General features: G+C 35.2%; 1 protein-coding gene across 2 annotated transcripts in view; it reads left to right on the top strand.

Moving 5' to 3' along the window:
- Positions 1–9,643, top strand: part of DOP1A (DOP1 leucine zipper like protein A) — a 116,516-nt gene extending 106,873 nt beyond the window's left edge. The window contains exons 32-38 of one of the 2 annotated variants that reach the window (XM_027854785.1): positions 756–908; positions 1,729–1,865; positions 2,506–2,561; positions 3,317–3,481; positions 4,617–4,746; positions 7,424–7,483; positions 9,290–9,643. In XM_027854785.1, coding sequence (XP_027710586.1) covers positions 756–908; positions 1,729–1,865; positions 2,506–2,561; positions 3,317–3,481; positions 4,617–4,746; positions 7,424–7,483; positions 9,290–9,595 — 1,007 coding nt within the window. In that variant the 3' untranslated portion in view covers positions 9,596–9,643. The remainder of the gene's footprint in view (positions 1–755; positions 909–1,728; positions 1,866–2,505; positions 2,562–3,316; positions 3,482–4,616; positions 4,747–7,423; positions 7,484–9,289) is intronic. The other variant, XM_027854791.1, reaches the window with a different exon arrangement.
- The last annotated feature ends 1,062 nt before the right edge of the window (positions 9,644–10,705 follow it).

Below are 10,705 nucleotides of genomic sequence, written 5' to 3' on the forward strand. Positions count from 1 at the left end.
TCTCTCCTCTACACTATCTTAAAACAATTACCATTTGCTGTTTTGAAGAGGTTTGAGGGAGTATTGGGTCAAATGGGCTTTGAGTAAGCCTCTAATATTTATTAGCTGTGGGACTACGGACCAGTCTTTTTAACTTCTCAGTCTCAATTTCTTCACCTGTACAAGGGGGATAACTATAGTGCCTACTTCATAGAGAGTGTAGTTATTCTTAAATAAGATCATTTATGTAAAGTGCTTTGAAAAAATTTTAAAAGCTATGTGAATGTTATTAGTTATCAAGTGTTTTTATTGTTATTTTTCACTGGGGACAACTAGTAAAAGGATCTCTGGACTAGGAATCGAGAGAATCTTGGACTAGTCCCAAGCTCCCCATCTGCAAAGTGAGAGTTGTAATCCCTACCCTATAGCCCTCATGCGGTTGTTGAGAGTCCAACAAGAGAATGTATGTTAGGGGCCTTTGGAAAGCATTGCAAAATCCAAAGCATTGCTAGTAGTGTTAATTCATTTTATCTTCTGTTTCCCCTTGCTGGCAACTCATTTTCCATTCTTTAGTTGCCATTCCTCCTTTTATCTGTGTGCATCCCAACTAAGCCTTTGGACCACTTATTTTTTTGTAAATCTTTGCCTGTTCGTTGTCTCCCCTGATGTCTGTGTCTTCTTCCTGCACACCGTTGCTACATCTTACACTGTTAGGTAATCTAGAACATCTTTGTTTCTGTTTGGCTTAATGTGCTTATGCATGTTTTCTTTTTCAGCGCGAGTAGCTGTGGCTCAAAGCAGCTCACTCAATCTGTTTGCCAGCAGGGATGTGGAGCTAGAACAGAGAGCCATGCTCTTAAAAAGATTAGCATTTGCAATTTTTAGCAGTGAAATAGACCAGTATCAGAAATACCTTCCAGATATACAAGGTAATTGGTGGAAACCATTATTTCTCTCCTGCTTTTTGTAATTATTCCTTACAGAAAAATTTCCCCAGGTTATACGTCTGTGTGAAATCAGCTTATCACATACAAGAAAAAAACAATTGCTCCAGTGAAACTGAAGTCAGCAGATTTGGGGAGCATACTGGGAGGGAAATAGAATTGCTTGAGACATTCTAATAGAATTGCATGAAGGATATGTTTATTTACTGTTAAGATTTCATTGAAATTTGGTGATATGCAAGATCCAAATTTTTGCTATAGGAGATGCTAGTGTTTTTGAGGTTTATGATTGGCACATTCATACAGAGGGGAGAAAAGTGAATTAATGTTTGCAGCTCTGCAGAATTTGGAAGTTCTATCTGCAAAGCTATTCTCATCAAATAAATATTTATTGGGCTCCCCAGTCTTCTAGGAAATATCAGCTTTGTATCCTCTTTATCACTTCACTGGGCCAGCTCATGTATAGAGGCTGCATGTTGAAATTTATACTTCACATATTCCTGACTCACAGGAAAAATCCCCCGCAGCTTTTGAGCTGCTTATGCAGAAAAGATGTTTGTTACCTGCCTTAGGACTAAACATGGGTACCTGGATGAGTGAAATCTCCATGGAGAAGGTAGTCTTCCTGCCAGGTCATGGTTTTCTCACTCTTCTTTCAGCAAGAGCCACAGACATGCATAACCTTTTTTGTCATTTGATAAATAAAGCCCTTAATAGTAATTGGCTGGATTAAAAGGGGGGAAGAGTGATAATGAACAGAATTATTCAGCAGTAAGAGATCCTTTATTTTGCTTTTCTCTTCCAGAAAGATTGGTAGAGAGTCTCCGTTTGCCCCAGGTGCCCACTCTTCACTCTCAAGTTTTCCTGTTTTTCAGAGTGTTACTTTTAAGAATGTCTCCCCAGCACCTTACCTCACTCTGGCCAACTATGATCACAGAACTAGTAAGTAAAGTTTTGAAAGCTAAGAGCCTGAAAGAACCAGCTATAGTTACATAATTATGCTTTCATCTTTAGGGTGAGACTTCCAGGATAGACTTAACTCCAGCCATACCAATTACTGTTGTTTAGAGTCGAATTTAACTATATCAAATTCCATTTCTTAATAATTTAATACTTAAGCTGAATGCATAGCCAGTGTTTTCTAGTCACCTTTTATACCTGAGTCTGTCTAATTTTTTTGTAGTCTCATCTGAAACAAGTATTAGGTCTTGTCTCTATTTCAAAATATTTATTTCCTTGCCATTTCCCCCTAAAAATAGGTTTTCTTTCCTCTTGACTCTGACATTTTTCCATGTTAGTTCCTTTGTTCATTTACTTTCTTTCCCCCAGTGACATTTACAGAAAGGCCACTTTCATCTTCTTTAAGACTTCCCTATCTGGTTTCACCAGCATCTATTTGTGCTTCCAAACTCAAAAATACTTGCAATTTCTTGCATGCAAAAAATAAAATATTAGTTGAGAAGAACTTGGAAATTATCCTAAACATTAGGAAATGTTTGCCCTAAAGCATAATGATTGTATGGTAATAGGATTTGATGCCCACCTAAGTGAAAACATTTTCACATGATTGTTTGGTCTTCAGGTGCAGGTATTTTTACTGATGGAACAGGAACTCAGCGCTGATGAAGATATTTCAAAGTAGGTGTGGTCACTTTCATTTTAGTAACAGACTGAGAGAGCAGATACGGCCTTTGGTTTGAGAAGTCCAGAGCTCTCCCTGCCTTTTAATAAAAAGTTATATAAATACTTGTTCCAGTAGTGCTCCACCAATTGGTCATATGTGAATATAGATCTCCCTAACTTTTATGACCAACTAAGCTAATCACAATTCATGCCATCAAGCATTTAAGTATATGAGCATAGGTTTAAATAGCATATGACTCTGTTTTATTATAATTCATCATTACTAATTTTACTATGCCATTGATTAGATCATGTACTTGGAAACATCACTATATGATAAAAATATATCAACAGGTTTAGTCCCATCTCCCAGCATTAGATTTATAAAGTGTTACATTATAATAATTAGTATCACACTTGTTGCCCAAGAAAGCTATATTTAGCAAATAAGGATTCTCATGTTTTCTTGGCTTTGCAATTTTTACTTAGACATTTTGCTTGTGTGAGTATAGCAGTTTATGAAGTCTACATTCTTAGGATTTAACAAAACTTTTTAGTTGAGCACAGCAATATTCACTTGGTCATGACTGTTCATGGTTGGTAAAGCCAGTCAAATAACAGTAGCTGGACACCATAACTATTTTATTGGCGTTAGTGCATGATATGAAGAAAGAAGTACTTTTTCTATTCTTTTAAACAAAATACAAATGGGAGATTTTTCCAAGAACCAGTTATGATACAGCTTATGACTATCATCTTCTCTGACTTAGAACTTCAGGACCATCTGTAGCTGGTCTGGAGACCACGTACACAGGAGGCAATGGTTTTTCAACTTCATACAACAGCCAGCGATGGTTAAACCTTTACCTCTCTGCTTGCAAATTTTTGGATTTGGCTTTAGCATTGCCGTCTGAAAATCTTCCTCAGTTTCAGATGTAAGTAAAAGCAGAATGAACTATTTGCTTTTTTTCTCCTGAAATTTTCTCAGACTTTTTGAAAAGTACTTTATGTGTAAGTTGAAATCTTGATTGCAGAAGCTCATTTTCATTGACATGTAAAAAGTTCTTTGTTGTCTCCTTGCTTCCAAAAAAAGTTGTTTTCCCCTTTTTCCCCCAGTAGAATGTAAGCCCCTTCTGGACAAGAAATGTTTAACTTGTCTTTTTGTATCCCCCAGTGCCTAGCACAATACCTAGGGCAGACAGAGTAGGCATTTAATGAACGTTTGTTGCTATTAAAAGGTTAGTGTGATTATATTAACGTGAGCAGATTGAAAAATAAACTCCCCTATATAGTGTCTTGCACATAATAAGGGGCCAAAAATGTGTTGGTTAGTAATTACTGTTTTTTAAAAGAATATAAATTCTTCAAAAATAGCTTCTTAAAATAAGAAGATAATGTATATTTGATTACCTGAAACTCATGGAACATATAACTATAATAGAGTGCTATATTTCCATATGATAGACTTTGCTCTCCAGATGAAAGGTTTGTTTGAAACTAATGCACTCTTTCACCATGTAGACCTTAGAGTAATTAACAGATAAAATCATTTATATTTATACGTAAAACACTTCATACATTTCCTAATCATTTTTGGGAACTTTTTGCCAGGGAGTCAGAGAGCTTACTACATGTCTTTGAACAGTTCTAAATCTGGGGTCTGTTAACTTGGGTTTTATTGTAGTTTTTTTTTTTTAATTTTAAATATTTTGATAACTATTTCAGTATAATTGGTTTTCTTTGTAATCCTATGTATTTTATGCATTTAGAAACATTGTTCTGAAAAGGAGCCCATATGCTTGACCAGATTGCCAGACAAGTCCATAACACAAAAAACGTTAAGAACCCATTAGAGGAATTTAGAGTCAGGATACATGGGTTTTAATCATAGCTCTATTACTTACTTGCATTATAACTACAGGCAAATGATTTAATCTTACTGAGTATTCCCAATCTGTAAAATGGGGTTAATAATAGCACAGGGCTCTTGTAAGGCAATACTTTGTAAGCCTTACAGTTATAAATAAATGAATTGTTATGTTAATTTTTCCATTCTTCTTATATAAATAGGTATCGCTGGGCCTTCATTCCAGAAGTCTCAGATGATTCTGGTTTGGAAGTTAGAAGACAGGGTACACATCAACGGGAATTTAAACCTTATGTGGTACGACTAGCAAAACTCCTCCGGAAAAGGGTGAAGGTAACTTTTTTTGTTATAGTTTTTGTTTCTGTAACGTTACATAAATTATGATATTTTATTGGACCATATATGAGTTAGAGCCTAAGAATGCCTCTTTAAATGGAAAAAAATATATAGGTATACATTCAAAAATAGTATACATCATAAATTGTTCCTAGGTATTATACAAGTGAGATCAAGGGATCCGGGGAGAGGGAGAAAGTATCGGCTATATTCAGACCAAAAGCAATTAATAGCTTTATTTAATAGTTTTTTAGGAGAAACTGAGTATCTTATCAAGTATGTTTATTCCCCAAGTCAGACAACATCGAGTACAAAACTATCTTTTGTATGTGTAAACGTAGTCCAGATTTACTAATGAAAAGTCGGGGAAGGAGTTTTGGTCTTTTAATTAATGAACAGTGTTATTTTGGTAGAACTTGACTACCAGATTATAAACACCTTTTAAAATGCTGTAGGCTATCACTAGAGACAATCTTGATTATTATTTTTGCCATATCTAAAAAAACAAATAGTGAGCTAAAATGTTAAATAAAGTTAGGGCTGACTTTTCCTACTTTAAAAATTATGCAAATTATTTTAAAACAAATTGAGTAAAGCCAGCTAAAGTTTGTAGTAAGCAAACCGGATTCATCTTCATAAAATAGCAAAAGAAATTGTCTGAATTCTCACATACATACAGTTTGAATAATAGCTGTAGGGTATAATAATCACATCTGTTGTTTCATTCTTAACATGTAAATACATCAAGGACAGGGAACTTTAAAAATAATGAAGTATAAATTCCATAATATTTCAGCAATATTATTGAATTCAAAGTAATATTGGTTGAGGTTCTGGGATAAATTTCAAGAAAAAAGAGTGACAAAATGATATGGGCATAGGGAGAGGAAAGAATTATGTTGAAGAAAAAGATACATCCACTAAAGTTTACATTAAAAAAACTAAATGAAAATATAAACAGAAAAGGGGTTTTCAAAAGCAGAAACATTAACTTGATGGCAGCTCTATAATGGTGAAGTTACCTCAAAGAGGTAGCTTGAAGAGCTTTTAATAAAGATAGATTTTATTTGCTGAATATACACTTATCATTTCATGCATTTTTAAAAATTATCCATCCAAAAGTGAAAATATATTGGAAAACTCAAGTGTATTAGTTAGAAGGACCAAAAAGTATGCATTCTAAAGAAATGGCCAGGGAACATATTAAGTCAGTGTCTTTTGTTTAGAAATTATCGAAGGGAACTAGATTCAAAGTATATTCTGGGCTAGGGGTGGAGAGTGGGAAGTAGATTTGGGTACTGAAAAGGTTCTCTCAAAAACAAATGTCATAAAATTTATGGGATTTTTTTCAACAAGATGAGATTATTAATGTGGGAAAGATAAGCTAGAATTTTTATTTTAGCTAAGTGTTTTGAACTGTACTATTTGCCAAAATAGTTCAGTTACACTTAAAGCAGAATCATACCTGAAATAAATGGTGATTGAAATGACAAAGGTAATAATGCTAGTCAGCAAGTATTCTGCCTAAAACCCAAAATGTATTTTGTAACCATATACACTTGAAGAATTTCAGACAAAAAAAAAAAATAGGAGGGGTGAGGTAATGTAATGGATAGGAGCTGGCCTCAAGAACCAGGACTTGATGTCAAGGTGACCTGGGTTTCTGGTTCCACATGTGGCACATACTGGCTGTGCCCTTGGGTGGGCACTTCAACCTTTTAGTACTCCAGGCAATTGTCTAAAATTCCCAAGTCGCAGAGCCATTACTGATCTGCACTGGGGAAGGAGTTTCCTCACCAGGGTGCTCCTAACACCAGTGAAATCACAGGTCTGGATTTTTTTTCAAAATGGGGGCAGGGATGACCCAAGAATATATAATACTGTAAAGAGATAGATTTTTTCCCCCTAAATATGTAATTTGTCCCTTGGTTCACCTAAGTGATTTTGTTTTGTCGAATTCCATAATTTGATTTTGGCCAATAAAGTATAATTCTCGGCTCAAAAGCCGAAAGACAATGAAATAAAATGTTAATCAGTGTGTCATGTAAACCTGTCATTTTTTGAATGTTAAGAAAGTGTTTTCTTAATCCCCAAATTCTTTCATAAATTGGCCACCTGTGAGAAATTCTGTAGTATTATGAATTCGAGTTTACAGCATATGATGACTAGAAAATTTCTAGATTTTTGGAGCCCCCTATTCAGGCAGCAGCTCCAAACTCCATTTTACCATATGAAAATGGAAGAATGGCTGCTAAAAGCACCATTTACAAATGTGAATTGTTCTTTCTCCAGCACGGTGTGAGGACCAAAGGTTGAAGGGTTTGAGTTTGAGAAGGGTGAAATCATTCTGATGCCCTTTTAGGAAATTTTAATTGCTAAGAAAATTCCTCTACTTGTGATAACACATATCTAGAAATTTAAGTAGATTTTCTTGCCAGTAAGTTATCAGTGTGATACATTTGGTACTCAGGCACACTTTACATTATCTCTTGCAATTAATTAGATTGTACTTAAGGGATGACTTGCTAGCCTGCTGCCCAAAACATATCTAAGGAAGAAAAATTGTTTTGGTGAAAAGAATCTTCTCATCTAGATTACAAACTACAAGGTCTTCATGGCCAAACATACTTTGAATTGGAACAAAGGCTGTGAGTTTTCCTCTTTCCTTCCGCAGGACAAGGAGGAGAACTTTAAGACAGTGATTTTGGAGGGATTGGAGATGGCCAAGCATCAGGTGAGGGTGGCTCTTTGATGCTTGTGATATGGCAGCAAAAGCTGCCACATCAGGACCAGATACTCACAGCCATACCCAGGTCTGGATTTCAACAAGTGCAAGAGAGGTAAACAGGGAGGAAGGTTTTCTTCAGAGACTAAGTATAGGCTATTTTGATGAAGGCAAAGGGAGATGGGCCTTAAGTACGTCTCCATTTGTATGGGTAACTAAGGAAACATGAGTAAGAGTAGATTCTTTTTGAATAATCATTCAAGTGAACTTTTTTTTCAAACTATTAAGGAGACATCAAAAACATTAGTTAAGCACATAGGTGTATCAGAATTGCTGATACTGTGCATGTCATGCTTATCATTTGATGTCATTCGGTTCAGGGACAAAGGTTCAACAGTAGTAATAGTACTCACATTTGAACATTAGTATTCACTGATTGATTTGAAAGACAGCCTCTCTTAGAACAAAGGTTAATTTTTATGAAAGAGATTGCTGTTTGTATTGTTTGTCTAAATAGTTTTCATTTTTAAAGATTTTCTAGCTTCACTGAAAAAACTTTGAGGTTGCCGATCTGCCTATAATCAAAGAACCAGCAACTATGTGATTCTTACCATTGCCACGTTGACTATTCATCTTCTGTTCTAAAGTGCACAATAACCTTAACACCCATCTCAAACCTCCTGATTGTCATTACAAAATACTTTTTAAAACAATGCAAAAGGATAGCGAAGCTGTTTTGTGTATCTTCTTCATTAGAAAAGTAGTGGTATTAAGGCATTCCTTATGGGCAAAAGATAGAAAGCATCCCAGTAACATCTGATCTAGAAAATTATAATATCGTGCCTGTCTTTAGGAATAGAAGCATAGGACAGTTTCCCTTCCTAGGTCTCGCTGGTAGCTGGCAACCCTTTTTCCTTCTCCTTTATTTCACTGTCTTGTCATAGATGTAACTCACATTGTTTAAATTCAAGCATTTTTTGGTTCTCTACTTCTCTGTCTCCTCACTGATCTCCACAGCATTAAGGCTTTTCTCATTCTTTGTTCATACTTTTGAGTTTTGAGGTTATCTCCAATGTCAATTTCCTGCTTGGAAGTTTAGTAGAATCTTAAGGTCTCATGTGTAAACAGGTCAAAGATTTCTGCTCTCCTCACTTTTGTTTGGGTTGACCACATGGACTCTGGTATAAACAGCTTTTTTTCTCTTCATTAAACAGTGTCTCTACTCTGGATAGTTTCCATCTCTTGGGTGAAAAGGGAATTAATTTTTTTTCAAAATCAGAATGACTATTCCTTAGGCTTCATTTTTACTGGTTAAATTGTGATATGAACTACAGTTACAAATCCCTGTTAAACTGTGAGGTTCCATAAAGCTCTAGATTTTGAATGTGCACCAAGCACAAGCTATTAATAACTGACTTTAGGTTTCTAGAAAGTAACCCCAACTTATGGCATCTTCAGTGAGCACAAGTGTTAGGGAAACCTAATGATCCAAGTTACTAGAAAATGTATTTTCTAATAGCATCAGGGAAGGAGGCTTTTGCAAATATAACATTATAAGGAAAGTAGGGGATTATGATCCTGGCTTTGAATGCCAAGATTATAATTTAAAATTTTGGTATCTGAGAATCTCATAAAAATTTTAAGTACAGAACAACAATTGACAGCAGTAATTGGGCCTGGAACACAGTAGCTGTAGTAGTAGTGGAAAGTGCATTTGAGAGACAGTGCTAAGCTAGGATCAACAGAATTTGGCAGTTGCTTGGGGATGTGGTATGTTTCATCTGTTAGATGACAATACCCTTTTTGTTTCTACAGAAAAACCCAGAGGAAGACAACTCAGGGAGAACATTAGGTTGGGAACCAGGACATTTGTTACTAACCATCTACACTGTGCGTAATATTGAGCAGCTCCTGCCTTTCTTCAATGTGCTCAGCCAAGTCTTCAATAGCAAAGTCACAAGCAAATGTGTGGGACACTCAGGGAGCCCTGTCCTCTACCCAAACTCCTTCCCTAATAAGGACATTAAAATGGAGAACAACAAAATGTTTTCCAGCAAAGCCAGGCAAAAAATTGAAGAAATGATAGAGAAAGATTTTCTGGAAGGGGTGATAAAAACTTGATTCACTGGAAATGGTACTATTCAACTTAAATGTATTGTTTAAAAGAAATCTTTCCGCGTTGTATAGTTTTTCTTTTGTATGTATGTAACAACACAACACACTTCAGGTTGTATTTAATTTAAAAATTTGTATATAAGAGCAAATGTTCTGAATGTGGCCTGAATCACGTTTAAATACTGTTGGCTCATATTGATTATGGTGCCAGAGAAATATATGTATAGATAGATTTATGTGTGTGCATATATATATATATATATACACAGATAGATATATATGTATACATACACACACCTCTAAAGTCCACTTGTTTTACTGTCTTGAGTTATGTCTTAATTCTGTAAAATACAAGTTACACATTTTTTTCTATTGGTTTCAGGCTTTTTTTTATCTAAAATGACTTGAACCGGTTGTTTCCTTAACTCCATGCAGTCTTTTCTATTAAAAAGTTCAACCTAGGAGGAGAGACTGAGTTTCTCTCCTTAGCTCTTCAGTTAAGTGGGAAGGATTCAGGGTGAGCCTGGCAGTAACCCTGCTAATATCCAAACTTAAATATTACATCATAACAATTTCTCAGCTACCTTAGTTTTGAATCCTAGGCAACACTACTATGTGGGTAAGTATTAAGACACAATTTGCTAATAATCAATAACATGCCATTTCTCTACTGAACACATTTAGAATTTTATACTTCAGGTAACAGGCTGAACCTTTTTTCAAAGAAGTGATCACTTGGCAAGAGAAACACTATACTTAGTTGTCTCTAATACCATCTTTCTTGGTTTCCTTCTTTCCTTTTTGGAAGGTTACAGAATAGAATTTTTCAAGATAATCCCTACCATAGCCTTTAGAGAAAGTGGATTCAATTTATACAAAAATCTAAGACAGACATTCATTAGATCTCCACACAATCCAAAGGCAAAACAAAGAGAAAAGCTATCTCAAGTACCTTCTCCCAATATAGTAAACCATCCAACTACCTATTTTGTGCTCTGCAACCAGGTAAGAGGCCCCATTAATAATGGAACCATGATATATTCAGCAACTAAATTATGTTTAGATGTGTAATAATGAACTTACAGAAAAGTAATATTTTTCTGATAGTTTTATTTA

This window comes from Vombatus ursinus, unplaced genomic scaffold, assembly GCF_900497805.2.
Source record: "Vombatus ursinus unplaced genomic scaffold, bare-nosed wombat genome assembly UNPS02000582.1, whole genome shotgun sequence".
Classification (NCBI taxonomy): domain Eukaryota; kingdom Metazoa; phylum Chordata; class Mammalia; order Diprotodontia; family Vombatidae; genus Vombatus; species Vombatus ursinus.